Source organism: Oryza sativa, chromosome 6 (genome assembly GCF_034140825.1).
Source record: "Oryza sativa Japonica Group chromosome 6, ASM3414082v1".
NCBI classification, from domain to species: Eukaryota; Viridiplantae; Streptophyta; class Magnoliopsida; order Poales; family Poaceae; genus Oryza; species Oryza sativa.
The window spans coordinates 22,219,862-22,236,891 of NC_089040.1; the positions used below are offsets into that span (position 1 = coordinate 22,219,862).

General features: G+C 40.4%; 2 protein-coding genes across 2 annotated transcripts; one reads left to right on the plus strand and one right to left on the minus strand.

Moving 5' to 3' along the window:
• Window positions 1-11,288: 11,288 nt before the first annotated feature.
• LOC4341299 (protein OXIDATIVE STRESS 3) lies at window positions 11,289-12,885 on the plus strand. Its single transcript, XM_015788544.3, has 2 exons — window positions 11,289-11,732; window positions 12,229-12,885. The coding sequence occupies exons 1-2, from the start codon at window positions 11,359-11,361 to the stop codon at window positions 12,545-12,547; spliced, it is 693 nt and encodes a 230-aa protein (XP_015644030.1). The 5' UTR covers window positions 11,289-11,358; the 3' UTR covers window positions 12,548-12,885.
• LOC4341300 (acid phosphatase 1) lies at window positions 12,822-16,019 on the minus strand. Its single transcript, XM_015788543.3, has 3 exons — window positions 15,550-16,019; window positions 14,548-14,757; window positions 12,822-13,247 (listed from the first exon to the last, which is right to left on the minus strand). Exons 1-3 carry the CDS (start codon window positions 15,954-15,956, stop codon window positions 13,070-13,072), a joined length of 795 nt encoding a protein of 264 aa, XP_015644029.1. The 5' UTR covers window positions 15,957-16,019; the 3' UTR covers window positions 12,822-13,069.
• Window positions 16,020-17,030: the final 1,011 nt, after the last annotated feature.

The following is a 17,030-nucleotide window of genomic DNA, read 5'->3' on the forward strand; positions in this document are numbered from 1 at the left end:
TATGGATTAGTTGTACAATGTTACTATGTGGCTGAATGGAATACTTTATTCCCTATGGACTACTTTTGTAGTACATTGTGGATGCCTAAGTGAGATGGCGAAAGTAGAGAGTAGAGAGGAGGGGGTAATGGACACTACTACAAAAGTAATTTTTCTGTACAAGTCCCCATGATTTTTGCAAACGGACCATAATAAGTAGCGTATGCAAAAATCGTGGGTCATTTTCCCATACGGCTCCTTAAGTGGCCCATATGGAAAAATCGATTTTCCCATTCTAGCATATTAAGAGGACCGCATGCAAAAATGAGCTTATTTTTGCATGCGGCTCACTTAAGCACCCGCTTAGGGCATCACCAATGTATATAGCAAAAGTGGTCTATATAGATGTGACCCACGTAAATAAACTTTAACTATAGCAATCCTCACAATGTATATGGATACAAGGTGACATTAGGAGAAGAGAGAGAAGTAGAGATAGATAATATTATTTATCTCATATGGGTAGTCCATATGCATAGGGATACCTTTTGCTATTTTCTTTATATGGACTAGTTGTACAATGTTACTATGTGGCTGAATGGAATAGTTTATTTTCTATGGACTACTTTTGTAGTACATTGTGGATGCCTTAAGTAGTCGTACGCAAAAATAAAATTTGAAAAAATTGAAAATTTTGAAACTAGTTTATCTCACTCATATGAACTCTAAATTAGATGACTTTTTCCTAAATGTTTCTAAAATCATGCTCTATCATGTTATTGTGTTCTTACTGCTATTATTTTGGCCATTTTTTCTTGTGACTTTGTTTTATCAATTAAAAATTTGAATTTCAAAACTTCAAATAATATTTTGAAGCAGTAAATGATTTTAGCTGAAAATGTCATCAACAACAAATTGTGTAACTCATCAAGATCTATAACTTCTATTTTGGTCATTTCTTCATCCGATAAAGTGATAGTAACAATTTCTTAAAATTTACATATCTCTCTTCTAGTTATGAAACTATATAGGAGATTTGTACATTTTATGAACAATGTTACAAATCACTTTGTCGGATGAAGAAATGACCAAAATAAAAGTTATTGATCTCGATGAGTTATACCACTTTGTTATTTATGACATTTTCAATTGAAATCATTTAGTATTTAAAAATGTTGTTTGAAGTTGTTATATTTTTAAATTCAAATTTAAACTATTCAGACAAAGTCATATAGAAAAATGACCAAAACAAAAGTTGTAGATCTTGATGAGTTATACAACATTGTTGTTGATGACTTTTCAATTTGAAATCATTTACTGCTTCAAAATATTATTTGAATTTTTTATATTTTAAAATTCAAATTTTATATAGTCCAATCAAACTCGGATGGAGAAATGACCAAAAGAAAATTGGTAGATCTCAATGAGTTCTACAACATTGTTTTTGGCAACCTTTTCGCATGAGTTAATTTAGTGCTATAAAAATCAATTTAAAGTTTAAAGAGCCACACGATTTTTAATTGCGGACCACTTAAGCGTTCGCATGAAAAAAAAATTACATGCGGGGCCTCCTATTTCCCTCTCAACAGTTCAAAATTTTTTCAACTCTCTCTCACACGCGGCCTGATCTTCTTCTCTCTCTCAGTACTCGCTATCTTCATCTCTTTCTCTCTCTCTTTCTCTCACAAATCTCTTCTCGATCTGCCAGCGGCTGGTGGCAGGCGGTCGTCCCCAGTGACGACGACGACCTCTCGAGCGCGGCGCGGGGCTCAGGAGGCGGCGCGTGGCAGGCTCGAGAGGCGGCACGTGTGGGGGGGGCGGTGGCGGCCAGAGTGGATATGGGGACGACCACCCTCCCCCCGAGCGGATCCAAGGTCGGCCGCCCTCCTCCCACGCGGATCCGGCGCCGCGCCCTCCCCCGCGGCGACGACGACGACGACGGCGGCGAGCTCGGGCACGGCGGATCCGGCTCGGGCGCAGCGATGACGACCTCCCCCGCGGTGACGACGACCTCGGGCACGACGAAGGCGGCGGGCGGCGGCGGCGAGCTCGGGCGTAGCGACAACGACGACGACGGTAGGCGGCGGGGACGGCAGCGGTCTCAAGCAGCTGTGGCTGGAGTGGATCTGGGCGGGGTGGTTGTACCAGCGGCTAGCGACGGCGATGGCGACGACGGGAGCGGTGGCGGCGGCTGCGACGAACTCGGGCGGCGGCGGCGCTAGTTTTACTTTGTTTTTTTTTAATTTTATTTTTTTCACAATTTTTTCTCTTTTCATGCGGTCGACTTAAGCGTCCGCATGCGAAAATCAGATTTTCGCATGCGGTTACGCTGGCCGCATGCAAAGATCGCCATATTTACAGACGATTTCGCGCATGCGGCTGGCCCAACCGCATGCGAAAATCGTTATGGCCCGTTTGCGAAACTGAATCTGTAGTAGTGGCATATCTACTATTATAAAAATTAGAGATGTTTCCGCCGATATTTTGGTACATCATCCGTATTTGAGTCTTCGTTCACTTTTAAAAATACATAAGGAGCCGTATAAGAAATCCTTTTAAAAACCTCGCGTGCTAATCTGGGACGAAAGTCAGACTCCTAATTGTTTTACTATTCTCGCCGTACCATAAGAAAACAACGTATAGGATATGATCATCATCCCGATAAAGATTCCGAATTAGATATCAATACTGTCAAAATAAAAATCCCATATATACTTTTTAGAAAATAATATCTATCAATAATACGATTAAAATAGTTTTTACCCGTTGCAACGCACGGTCATTTTTTATAGTAAAGAAAAAAAGTGCAAAATCGACCATTAGGAAATATTGGCTACTGTCTCACTAACTTGATTGCATATTGTGAATTCCAAATTAAATAACTATTTTCTCCATCCCAAAATAAACAAGCCTAATACGATATGTGACATATCCTATTACTATGAATCTGGACAAACATTTCTCCAGATTCATAGTATTATGATGTGTCAAATCTCGTACTAGGTTTGTTTATTTCGGGACAGAGACAGTTTGTTTATTTCGAAAAAGAAAGAAGACAAAACCGTACGATATTATGTCAACTTAAGAATATCACTTCTCCTCGCATATATACCATGCTACCCAATAATATCACTTAAAAATGCAGCCAGCTGCAGGCATTATCCTCTAAAAAAAGAAGAGCATGGGTGATGAGATAATCCAGCCAAACAGAACGTCCACCTTATTATGTCTCTTCATCGATCGATCTACAGGAATGTTATCAAAAGTGCATGCATGAGGAAGAACTTTTACATGCAACATGCACATGATGATGAGATTGAAGCCCCCCCCCCCCCCCCCCCCCCCCAATCCTATCCATTGCTACAGATCGACGGCGGCAGAGAGCGATGCCAATCTATGGAGCCTAATATGCCATATATTGTCGTTTTCGTGGATATATGTCCAATCATCGTCGCACAGGATCGATCACATGTACTATACGTACTATTATTTATGGCCGACAACAGTACACGCAATTCGGAGCTTGATGCAAGAAAAAGATTATTGCGGAAATTAGAAATTTTAGTTCTGCCGGTTTTTGTGTCCTAAGCAAAAAAAAAAAAAAAAGAACGGTTTTTCTCCACATCTAGTTATACTCAACATTATTAGGTAGATAACCCCGAATTTACCTTTTGAAGTCGTGATAAGTTACTTTTAAAAAAAGTTACTTCTATAATATATACAAATTACTTTTAGATTTTTTTAAATTACTTTTATATGTGTATAAAAGTAATTTAATGAAATCTAAAAGTAATTTAACTTCTATAATATATGCAAATTACTTTTAGATTTTTTTAAATTACTTTTATATGTGTATAAAAGTAATTTAATGAAATCTAAAAGTAATTTAGATATATTATAAAAGTAATTTGTAATTTTTCAGTAAAATATAATCATACATCTTGTTATAAAGATTTAATTGTTACGAACACAATAAAGTAATCGGATCGTAAATCAGATGAGTAATTAAAAAAAATCCTATAAGAAAAAAAAAAAGACATGTATCGCTAGGTGTACTTAGTAGCTCGCTGGTTATAATAATCCAGCGTATATCTCGTCGTAGTCACGTCCATATAATATATATTCAACCGATCGGCACTGTTATTAATATGAAAAACCGATTTACGGACGATTAAAAAGGAATCTTTGTGATTATCGAAAGGTATTGGTTCCTAATTAATTTACTCATAAATCAAAATAGATTTCGCGAAATCGGACGCGGCTACACCGAGAGTGCTATCTGGATAGTGCTAAAGAGAGACCCTTCTTTCAAAAGAAAAAAAAATCTACTACTACACTCAATATCTATATATTTTTTCCTTCTTAGAGAAGTTTCTCTTAAATTACTTATCCGATTTATAATCCGATTATGCCGTTGTGTTCGTTGCAATTAAATCTTTACATCAAGATCTCACATGATTATATTTTGATGAAAAAATATTTATATTTGTAAATTACTTTTATGATATGTCTAAATTACTTTTAGATTTTACTAAGTTACTTCTTACTCTAATGTCGTGACAAAGTTACTTCCGTTTTATTTTAAGTTACGTTTAGAATATATGTAAATTATTTTAGACTTTATTGAATTTACTTTTATATGTCTAAAGAAGTAATTTAGTCCAATCTAAAAGTAACTTATGTATATAATAAAAGTAATTTACAAATTTAAATATTTTTTCATCGTAACATAATCATGTAAGATCTTGTTGTGAAGATTTAATTGTAACAAACACAATGGTGTAATCGGATTGTAGATCAGATAAGTAATTTGAGAGGAAACTTTATTTGAATATGAAAAAGACACCCACGTGAACTTTATTTGAATGGAAAAAGACACCCACGTGGATGGACATCATGACGACGTGCAACAGTTAGACGGCTCTGAGATGCGTCGTGCTATAGAGCTAAACTGTGACATCCCGGCTCAGGGCTTAATAGGATTAATAGAATACTCATATCAACAAGTTACAACTTCTTTTCCGGAAGCCGATTTCCAAAGAACTCCAGGTTAAGCGTGCTTGGCCTGGAGCAATTTGGGATGGATGACCGATCGGGAAATTCTTTCCGGGTGGAGCAATTTGGGATGGGTGACCGATCGTGAAATTATTCCCGGGTGTGCATGAGTGAGGACAAAGTGTGCAGAAAAGGTGTGCACGAGTGAGGACAAAGTGTGCAGAAAAGACTAGTGTTAGAATACTCATATCAACAAGTTGTAACTTCTTTTCCGGAAGCCGATTTCCAAAGAACTCCAGGGTTAAACGTGCTTGACAAAGTATAGCTGCCAGATGTAGAGAGGGAGGATAGCTGCCAGATGTAGACGGCGATGTAGAGAGGGAGGATAGCTGCCAGATGTAGAGAGGGCCCGGCCGTCACAGACACGCTTAACCCTGGAGTTCTTTGGAAATCGGCTTTCGGAAAAGAAGTTGCAACTTGTTGATATGAGTATTCTATTAATCCTATTAAGCCCCGGGCCGGGATGTCACATTCTCGCCCCTTCCTCACTCGTGCACACTCGGGAAGAATTTCCTGATCGGTCACCCATCCCAAATTGCTCCAGGCCAAGCACGCTTAACCCTGGAGTTATTTGGAAATCGGCTTCTGGAAAAGAAGTTGTAATTTATTGATATGAGTATTCTATTAATGCTATTAAGCCCTGGGCCGGGATGTCACATAAACCGAGGGCGCTCTTGAGATAGATTTCGCGAAATCTAATGGTTCACAACTATCAACAATTAGAGCTAGCTTGGGATAGTAACTGGTATCGTGAAAAATCTATTTACATCAGAAAAATCCGTCCAACTCCCTTTATTAATTAACATCTTTGTTCCAAACAATGAGAGGGACAACATTAGCTTCTCGTCCCTCAATAATACATTCTTCACCCCCCGAACTATCGTGGTTAACCCAATTACCTCCCTAAACCATAAAACCGGATATTCTTCACCCCCAACTATACAAACCGAACGAATTACCTTCCTCGACCTAATCCACGGTGGTTTTGGTCTACGTGACGTACACGTAGCAGTCCAGTCAGTATTCTATTTATAAAAAAAGTGGGACCCACCTATGATACTCCTCTTCCACTCTTCCTCTCTCTCACTCTTCCTCTCTCTACTCTCTCTCTCTCTCTCTCTCTCACGAGTCAGCGGCGACGGGGGGCTTGAAGCGGCGGCGGGGGATGAGGACGACGACGGATGGGGAGGTCCACGCCAGCGACGGACTTGACCAGCTTGCTTGTCCAGGCGCCCACAGCGGGGGAGGTCCACTCCTTCGACGGCTTCCCCCCTCCCCCTCTCTGTCTCTCTGTGTGGTGTCATCGGGAGAGCGAGCACAGCGGGGGCGGTGACAGAGTTCGCGGCGCACCCCGGCTCTCCGCCACCTCCTCGGCTCCGCCCGCCGCCGCGTCCTCCCCACGCTCCGCCACCGCCCGCACGCCGACTGCCGCGTCCTCCCCGCGCTCCGCCTCTCCGCCATGGCCGCCGCCGCTAGCGCCCAAGCGTCGTCCTCCACTCCTCCGTCGCTATCCTCATCGTCGTCGTCCACATCCCCCGCCGCCGCCGCCTCCGCATCACCCGCCGCTGCTCCGTGCCCCCTGCTGCCGCCGACCTGTGAGAGAGAGAGAATAGAGAGAGGAAGAGTGAGAGAGGAAGAGTGGAAGAGGAGTATGACAGGTGGGTCCTATATTTTTTAATAAATAGAATGCTGACTAGACTGCCACGCGGATTTCGTGGTTTATGGGGCTAATTCAGTCGACCACAATAGTTCGGAAAAGAAGTTTTTGTCAAGGCAGGCAATACATGCATGACTAAACTTTAGCGGTAGTAACAAGCCGGTTCAAGAAATGCCTTAACACTAACCCTATATTTAATAACTTAAAACATAAAGTTTACAAAAATTTAATTGGTTTCAATAGCTGTGAAACCGGAAAATAAAATTCAAAATGTTCCAAGCCCCTATTGGCTCATACTTTCTCATAGAACCACTGCTATGCTCGTGCTTTGCAATGTGATTGAAAGAACCACGAACGAATGGTTTTATGGAGTCCTTAGGTTTATTTTTGTGTGGAATAAAATATTAATTTTTGGTGGGACGTTTTTTTTTTTGGAAAAAGTTTGAATTACCCCTGGAACTTTTGTGGCAGTACAAATTACGTACCCCTCAATTAAAAAACCAGACATTCTTCACCCTCAACTTTCCATACCGGACGAATTACCCTCTTGCCGACTCTGCCACTTTAGATCTGTTTTGGTCTTACGTGGCACATATGTGATACTCCAGTTAGCATTAAAAAAGTAAAAAATGGTGGGGCCTACTTTTTAGTTCTGCCTCTTCTCTGGATCACCACATGTGGGCTACCTTTTTATATATTTTTATGTTGACTGGATTGCCACGTGTGTGCCACATAGGATTAAAATCGCTTTGAAGCCCGTCGAGAGGTATTTTGTCTAGTGTAAAAAGTTGAGGGCGAAAAATATCTGTTTTTGAATTGAGAGGATAATTTATACTACCACAATAGTTCAGAGGATAATTCGGGCTTTTTTTCCGTGTTATCTTAGTTGATAAGTGTACACATATACACACACCATATTCTAAACCATATTTTAAAGTGGATTCAGAGTGCGTGCAGATAGTGTGCAGATGCGGAGAGGATTGTTTTGGATATCGGAAATGGTACTGACTTAGTTCGGAAACGGATTAAATTTATTAGATGTTACGTGTATATACAATCAATACAACATCGAGTTAGCAATGCAAGGGACAACAATGCAATAATCATTAAAGGACTCATCATAATAAATACATTCTTAAGTTCTAAATACATGAATGAATGATGTCCGTAGTATGAAAATGTAGCTAGCAAGTGTGAGATGAAACGGTGAAAACCTCAAACAAAGGAGTTTAGGTTAATTGATAAATTAGGCTATTGGATGGGCCGACTCATGTTATATGCAATAAATAGAGTGGTTACATCGGTTGATAATTTTAGATTATCCGGCAAACGGCCTATCGGATAATCCGCATCGATCGGATTTCAGAGATACCACATCCACATCCGAATCCGCATAATATTATCCACATCCGCATCCATATCCGCTAGATTTCTAAAAATCCATATCATATCATTATTTTGGACGGATTCGGAGTATGTCGAATCCGTTTTCACCCCTAGTTTTACTCCCTCAAAAAATTTAACTGAAGCACTTAACCCCTGACCTATTTTTTTGGGTTCGTTTCACACCTTGAACTACTCAAAATGGTTCACTTTACTAACTAATGCTATTTCTCGTTTCCATTCTCTCTATATAAGGCTTTGTTCATTTGCTCCATTTGGAGAAGCTTTTCAGCCGTACACAAAATTATAAATTTAAAAATGGATATATTTGATTTTAAAAAAACTTTTACTTTTTTTTATAAAAACACATCGTTTTAACCGTTTAAAAAGCGTGCTAACGCAAAACGAGAAAGTTGTACTTTAGAGCTAAAGAAAAGAATAGGGTCTAAGTCATATTTTGCACTAAAATTTTGAAAGAATGATAGATGCATTATAATTGGCATCTCAACATTGCTTTTAGATTTTTTTTTCTCACTTTTTACATAGGTTGGAAACACTTAAAACTGATTTAAACATCAAGATTTTAAAGTTCAACCAAACAATCATAAAAATTTTAAAACTATTTATGAACTTAGATAATGGTGACATCTATGGCTTAAAAAAATTGAGCCTAGAATACAACTTGTATAAAGCGTAATATAAATAGAAATATTATCAATTAAAGACTGAAGTGAATCATTTTCAATAGTTTAGAGGTAAAATAAACCAAAAAAAATAGTATATGGGATTAAGTGATGTAATCAATTAGATTGGAGGAGTAAAATGGACTTTCTTTTCTATATTAAAAAACTCCATTTTACAAATTTTAGCTGTTGAGTATCCTTTTGAGTCAAGAATGCTTTAATCAGCTAAGTGAGTGTAGCTTAACTCGTTAGGTTTTCTGTGCTAGAATCAATCCGTCTCCTATGTTTAACACAGATACTTGTATTTACGACTAATTATTCTTTCAGTGGTAGACGATGTATTCGTTGACAACGAGGTATCCATAATAAATTCGCTAATTTTAAGATATGCCGATCCGGTTTTTCGAAGCTACTAGTAGGGATACGATCATGTGTGCATTTACGCGATGAGTGTGTGTTTTGTTATTAGTAACCGTGTTTTTTTAGAAAAAAAATGATTTAATGAGGCCGAGTTTAGTTCCAAACTTTTTTTTTAAACTTACAACTTTTCCATCACATCAAAACTTTTCTACATACAAAAACTTTTAACTTTTTTATCACATTGTTTCAATTTCAAGAAAACTTTCAATTTTAATGTGATCTAACACTCCCTTAGTTACTAAGGGATGCAACTGCAGCGAGAGCTATCTGCTGTCTCAATTACCAATTAATCCTGGTGTATCTTTGGCAGCTTATCCACCGGTGAGACGACCGGATAGGCTTTTGGTTCAGTTCGTACGCACACTGACATCCACGATGGAGACGCCCTCATGCACGCAACGCACACGCATGCCTATCTCCTCTCCTCTCCGTCCGTACGCATTGCGTCGTCAATGTTTATCCGTGCCATAATTACCAATGTTTATCCGTGCCATAATTACCGTAGTTACCACTCACACAGATCTACTAGTATGATCTATTCGATCTAGCGTATGCACAGCAACAAATCAATTCAATTATATAGTACTCACTCCGTTTCAAAACGTTTGACACTGTTGACTTTTTAATACATATTTAACCATTCATCTTATTAAAAAAATTGTGAAATATGTAAAAATATATGTGTACATGAAAGTATATTTAACAATAAATCAAATGATATAAAAAGAATAAATAATTATTTAAATTTTTTGAATAAGACGAATGGTCAAATACGTACTTAAAAAGTCAACGGTGTCAAATATTTTAAAACGGAGGGAGTACTATCCCCGAATTAAAACAACAGTCCAGAAAAACGGCAATGTAATTAAGTACTGATATTAAACTAACAGACGCGGTACGATGACACAGCACGAATAAATCGACATTGATTGAGAATGTGATAAACATGGGGCAAAAGATGAAAAAAACTAATACAATATATATCAGTACTTTTTTATAAAGATATGAGAGATTAAAATTGCGGCAATAACCATATGAAATGAAACACTCTCAATTTGGATTTGTTGAAACTAAATTAATTTCTACGGGAATCCCATGAAAATTAATTTCGATCCTCTTCCAAATTAAAGAAAACCTTTAAACAAAAATTATATTAACTATATACTCCTATATATAGCCGACACTTTTTTTAAAATACAGTACAAACGCAAGCGCTCATAACGCGTGACACTCACCCCTATGAAACGCATACAAGCACATCCTACCCTATAAGCACATTGATCATTATATCTAACATTGATCATATTTTGATTTTTTTTTTTGAAAATATTTTTATATTTTTCTATAAATTTGGTTAAATCTAAAGAAGTTAGACTTATATTGAAAATAAATTCAAAACGACTTATACTTACTAGCTATAAGTTCATGTATAATAATAATATTAGCACTACTCCCTCCATTTTAGGTTATAAGACGTTTTAATTTTGGCCAAAGTCAAACTGTTTCAAGTTTGACTAAGTTTATTGATAAATATAGTAATATTTATAATGCTAAATTAGTTTCATAAAAATCAATAGTTGAATATATTTTCATAATAAATTTGTCTTGGATTGAAAATATTACTACTTTTTTTCTACAAACTTGGTCAAACTTGAAGCACTTTAACTTTGATCAAAGTCAAAAAGTCATATAACCGATGATTGAGGGAGTAATATATATAAATAACTATAATACTGTCTCTATTTTTGTTGATATATAGTATCTGGATTAATTCTTATCGGAAAAAAGAAGGATAGCCGATGATTGACTGGATGGGTTCACAATCACATTCACACAGCTGCCAAAATAAGATTTATTTATATTTTTGTAACTCAACTTTTTCGGGCTGGCTGAGACGATGAGGCCTATCTGGATTCGGAGAGGAACAGGCAGGGATAGATACAGATACCCTTCCGCCCACGGAAACCATCTCTCTCTCTCTCTCTGCATGCATATCTTCTCCTCTTCTCTCTCTTTATTAGCCTCTCCATTTAATCCATCCATCCAACCCATCGCCTTCCCTCCCGGATCACCTGCGTGTATATATATATATAAGCTTTACCTTGCATTCCAAGCTTCGATCGATCCATCGATCGATTGATCAAATCTTGTGTGATATAGCACTAGTTTGATGCGTGCGAGATGGGCGGGATAGCTCGACGACGAGGAGGAGGAGATCAAGGTGGTGTTGCTGCTGCTGCCGGCGGCGACGGCGAGGCGGCGGCGTCCGGGTTCTCCAGCGGCGATTCGTCGGCGACGACGACGCTGCGGTCGCCGGCGTCGTCGAGCCTGACCGACGATGGCGGCGAGGTGACGTCGTGGACGTCGGCTGACGGTGGTGGTGGTGGTGACTACTGCTCGTTTTCGTGTTCGTCGGAGTCGGAGTTGGAGTTGGAGTCAGACGACGACGACGACGAGGAGGAGGAGGAGATGATGCAGCTGGATGGTGGCGGGCACGCCGCCGGCGGGCCGCTCTACGAGCTGGCGGCGCCGCTGCTGGCGCAGCTTCCTCTCAGGTACTTTCACACCGAGTGGTTTTCTAATTATTAGTTTTATTAATCTCCGAAATTGGCGAGAGTTTAGATGTTCTTTCATGTTTTGAGAGAGGTTGGAACCTGAAAAACTTGAGATCCTACTTGCTCGGTTTGCTCCAGCTGTTTTAAGCAAATTGAACAAAACTAGGTTCAAATTTTGAAAAAAAAAATGTTAGCCTTCCACTGTTACATAGGAGTAACTACTGCACAGGAGTATAAAGTGAAAATTTTGCCGCCGGAATAGCTGCCAGCTTTTGCATGTTGTATCAAAGCATTCTAATTTGAGTCTTCCATGAACTTAACATCTAGGAGACAGAGTATGCAAATAGTGTTCAATATTATTCAGTTAATGATCTCTGACAATTTAATCCCAATTGAACTTATCCTTTAGGTGACAAGAGTATGCAAATTGTGTTAGATGTTCTTGACTGCTCAGTCTATGATACTCTATCTGACAAGAACATTTCACATGCTACAGGACAGGGCTATCCAAGTACTACCAAGGGAAGTCCCAATCCTTCACATCGCTCTGCAACGCCAGGTGCGTCCAAGACCTTGCAAAGAAGACAACCCCTTACATCACCAGGATGAAGCTGCAGCTGCGCAGAGGCCATGGAGTCGTGGATCGGTTGTCGAATTCGCGTCGCGCTCCAGGGCCCTGCAGCAAGACGATGGCGAAGAAGGCGACGAGGTGCTCGTCCGATCGATTGCTGTCAAGAGCAAGGGAGCACAAGCCTCTTCACAGCAGCAGCAGCACACCTGCACAACAGAGCAAGAAAGAGCTGTCAAGATGCTAGTTGAAAGGCAGTACAGGGGTACTGAAAAAAAAATGGAGATGAGGTTTTTCAACAAAATGAACTCTTCAGCAATCAGCACTCAGCTGCACTGGAGCTAGAAATATAGAATGTCTCCAGGTCTCCTCCAAACGATGCTTTCAGAAGGAAGTTTTGCTCAGTTTTCTTTTCTTCTGTGGATCATTGTGTCATTTTACTTGATAAAATGGCTGAGCCGATGTTAGATACATCATGATCAAGCCAACATAATCTGGAGACATTTCATCAAGTTTGTACATAGATGCAATATTCATAAGATATATTATTTTGTCTAATACATAATTATTTTGACTTTGGGCAAAGGATACATTACAAAGCCATCATTGGGCATGGTCCCAAACCCCACTAGGGGTTCAACATGTCTAGAGATAAATCCTCGGCAATTATGTCCAAAGAATGATTCTTGAATTCATTACGAACTTAAAAGAAAGAGTAAAGGAGGTTCCAAGCGACATGACAGATTTTCTCCACTTTTCACTAATAAATTCAACTGATGAAATACATTGGGTTTGGAAGTTTGAAGGATCTCGTAGCCATTGGCAATCCCAATAAATCACTCCACTGATCCCCAGAATTTCCAAGTATCTTGAATCCCTCAGCTTCCAGTGCTGCTCGTCTTTCTGACTTGTACTGCACGGCTGTCTTGCCAATATCAGGGGATTGCCTGTACCAGAAACATCATTTCGATTAATGAAAAATGAGGTTGGTGCCTTCAATTATACTAGATGCACAAGTAACTTCTGCAGTTTCATGTTTTGCTGCCAGAAAAAAAAAACTATAGGATGCAGATCAGCCAGTATATCACCGAATTAAAATGTCAGTAACATTGACATGGGAAACATAACATTTGGAAGGGAAAGCAGGCACTTTGCCACTTCCAAATGGTGTATAGTAAATCAAATGGTGTATTGGGGAAACATAACATTTGGAAGAGAGAGCGGGCACTTCGCCACTTCCATTCATAATTAGTGTAGATGCCTCGGAAACATGGTGTATTGTAAATCAAATGGTACTTTGAGAAATATTGCCAACAGTTTAGTTAAGCGTAATAGTGTTGTTAAGGCAGTTTAAGGCAACCACTGCCTTAGCGCCATAGTGCTGAGGCGTAAGGCGTTGCGACGCCATATGAGATGGTTGAGGTGTGATTAGTTGGAGAATATGGTAGAGAAATTAGGAAGAAAAAAATAGGTATTTGGTAAAAGGCCCACAGAGCCAGGCAGCCAGCCCACCAAAGCCCAACATAGGTCTTCATACCCATGCTTTCTATGCTCTAAGAGGCATCGTACTCCACCAGGCACCAGCCGCTGCGACGAGGAAGAAAGTGACTGCAAGCCAACTAGGGTTCTAGGATGAACTTACCCCCTTTCTTCTTTCCATTTTTCTACTGGTTTTGCCTATAAGGCCTTCTTCTTTCCATTTTTCCACTCGTTTTGCCTCTAGCTCTCTAAGGCGGATGCAACATAAGGCGGAGTGGACACCTTGACCTATGCTACCACCTTATCACTATGGTGATGATATAGCAACGCCTTGATAACCACTAATAATCCCCTCTGGCAAGATGACCAATGGACATGATGATGTTTGATGTTATACAATAGTTATGTGTCTAAACTCTAAACTAAGAGAGGAAAAATTTCTTGAAAAAGATTAACATATTCATCACAACAGAATCTGAACTCTGTAGTTCCATGAAAATCATGCACCAGTCCTTACATTGAAGAGCAGTTCTACTGGTAACTACCGAAGGGTAGGTCATACTGAGTTGTTGACAAATTACAGGGCACCAGTTCAGAAAAATGTATAGTAAAAGATCCAATTTATCATTTAGAAGCAAGGGCCATCTATAAACTGTTTTGATCCAAACAGGAGACATCCTATGCAAAATAATTAATACTAATCCGTTTGCGTCAAAAATTAATACTAATCCGTAGCCAACTCATTGATTCAAGGGTTCTATGAAATACCTCAGGATGAGTTTTTCCCATGAATGGTAGCCTGCAAATAAAAGATTCACTTGTGTGGCGTTACGTTGGAATTCACTTCGACCGGTCAAGAGGATGATGTGGATCCCAAGACCCTGAAGCTCATTGTACAGTTTCAAGCTGGCTGGTAATGCAGGTGCCTTTGCTACATCCACCCATTCATCAAATGAGGTCTCGTTGAACTCTAGTGATCTACAAATCAGAGGAAGCATGAACAAAAATGAGGCAGTGATATTTTTCAGTAGAAATATAAACATGATTAACACTTCAGAAAGAGAGAGATTATACAATCCCTTCAAAACAACAAGATACCAGTTTGTTTTCTTTAACTCCATGATTTGAATAAAATTGATTACTATTTCATTAGAAAGCAATGAGAGCTGCTACACATACAATGTTTGCTTACGATATCCTTACGACCAAACATTTCTGTTAACAGCTGCATGTTCCAGTCCTAAGAAGACGTTTTCTCTCCTAGGTGGATGGCACACGGCGTTAGATCGTAGAAAGATTGTAACCAAAAACATTGTACGCATAGTATTTTCCGAAAGGAATACCATGTCGCACGATATTCTAGAGGAAAGATTGTAAGCCTACCGCTTAAATCCAATTAAATATAGTATAATCTTTTGATAATTATAAATGACTAGAATCACATATCTTGTTGCTATGTGGGATACTAAAACCAAATCCACCACAGAATGGCAGTTGTGTTGGTACTTGGGCACATTATCTAACCAAATAGTGCCACATGCTAGAATACCAGTATCAAGAATAGTTTTCACCGATTAATACAAATAGTTTTCACATGATCTCAGTTTACACGAGTAGCAAAGCACACAGAATTTTCTTACTACCCTTTCAATCAGTGGTAAAATTTCCCCAGTAAATACGAAAATTGCAACTCGTTGTTTCGCAAATCGCTTCAATTTTGTGCATGAACAGTAAAGGAAAGGGAGAGAGATGCAGGGTGAGTGTACCCACCCCCAGCCGTTGACGGCGTAGTAGGGCGCGTTGGTGAGCAGCGTCTCGTCGACGTCGAACACCCACGCCGGCCTGGCCCCCCCGCCGCCCGACGCCAGCGCCCGCGCGGCGAAGGCGAGGGAGTCCGCGGCGGCGACGGCGGAGTCGGAGGCGTAGCGCTCCCCTTCCATGTAGGCGCGCACGAACTCCAGGCACCGCGGGGGGATGGCGGTCCACGGCCCCGCGTTCCCCGTCTCCACCGACAGCCTCCATCCGTCGCAGTACAGCTCGTCGGAAGATTCTCCACCCCCGCCGCCGCCGCCGGAGGACACTCCCGTGGGGACGCCCGTCACCGTGCGGAGAACGGGCTCGGCATCCGCCGCCGCCGCCGCGAGGAGCGCGAGGACGAGGAGGAGGAGGCAGCGCATCGTGGGTGTCGAGAGGGTGCCGGCTCGCCGCCGGCGAGGTCTCAGGAACCGGCCGGCGAATTTGGGGGGGGGGGGGGGGGGGGGAGGTGGCGGTGGTGGGCCCGGCGGGGGATATTCCGATGGGGTTCGCGGCGGGGGGGCTCTCGTATAAAAATGTAAAAAGAGTGGGTTGGTCACGTGGGACCCTGTGACCAGTTTCTTGCCGTCTCGCCGACAGCTTGGGCCCACGGATTGTGTGGGGGCACATTTGTCAGTGAGCGGGTGGCGGGAGTCACGCGGTTGTTTCGTCCCGCTGCTGGTGGGCCCCGCGGAGATGGACAAATTATCCGATGTACTGATCGGCACGCCAGTGGGATTGGTTGAGTCCTTTTGAGATTTTTTTTTTAAAGAAAGAACTGGATTGGTTGAGTCACTCCTCAGTTCACCTTGCACGGTCCCAAAATATCTAGGATCCATATAAAAATATAGCGACATATTTTTAGGTAAAATATATCAAATATAATTACAATATAAATATATACAATTACATATGTAAATAGTATAATTACATATATAAATTAGGGACTTACATTATAAATATATTGAAATTACATTAGTAATTAAGAGACTAACGACGTAAATACATGCTTACTATTTTTTTTTATTTTATGAAAAGTATGGCGACACATTTATAGTAAATCTGAATAAGTTATCTTGTAAACCGTAAAATGTGTTCCAAAACAAGTTAACTTATAGTCTCCTATCTTCCACAAATCAATAAGTTTTATATCGTAAAATATTTTAAGGGCTAAGGGCCGCATAGAATTCTCTGGTACGAGGATCTACGTAGTACAATATCAAGCAGACAAAAGACAAGGATTATACTGGTTCAGGCTCCTTGATAGGTAATAGCTCTAATCCAGTTGGTATGAGATTATATGATAGAAACAACAGATTACAAAGGGAATAACAGAACTCGATAATACTGACGAGACCGTAGTCGAGTTGGTTTGACTAAATCCTCCGGCGACTTGGCTCCTGTATACTCCGACTTCGTAGGCTATGGTGGATGTGTTGGCGGTGATATCCGATGCC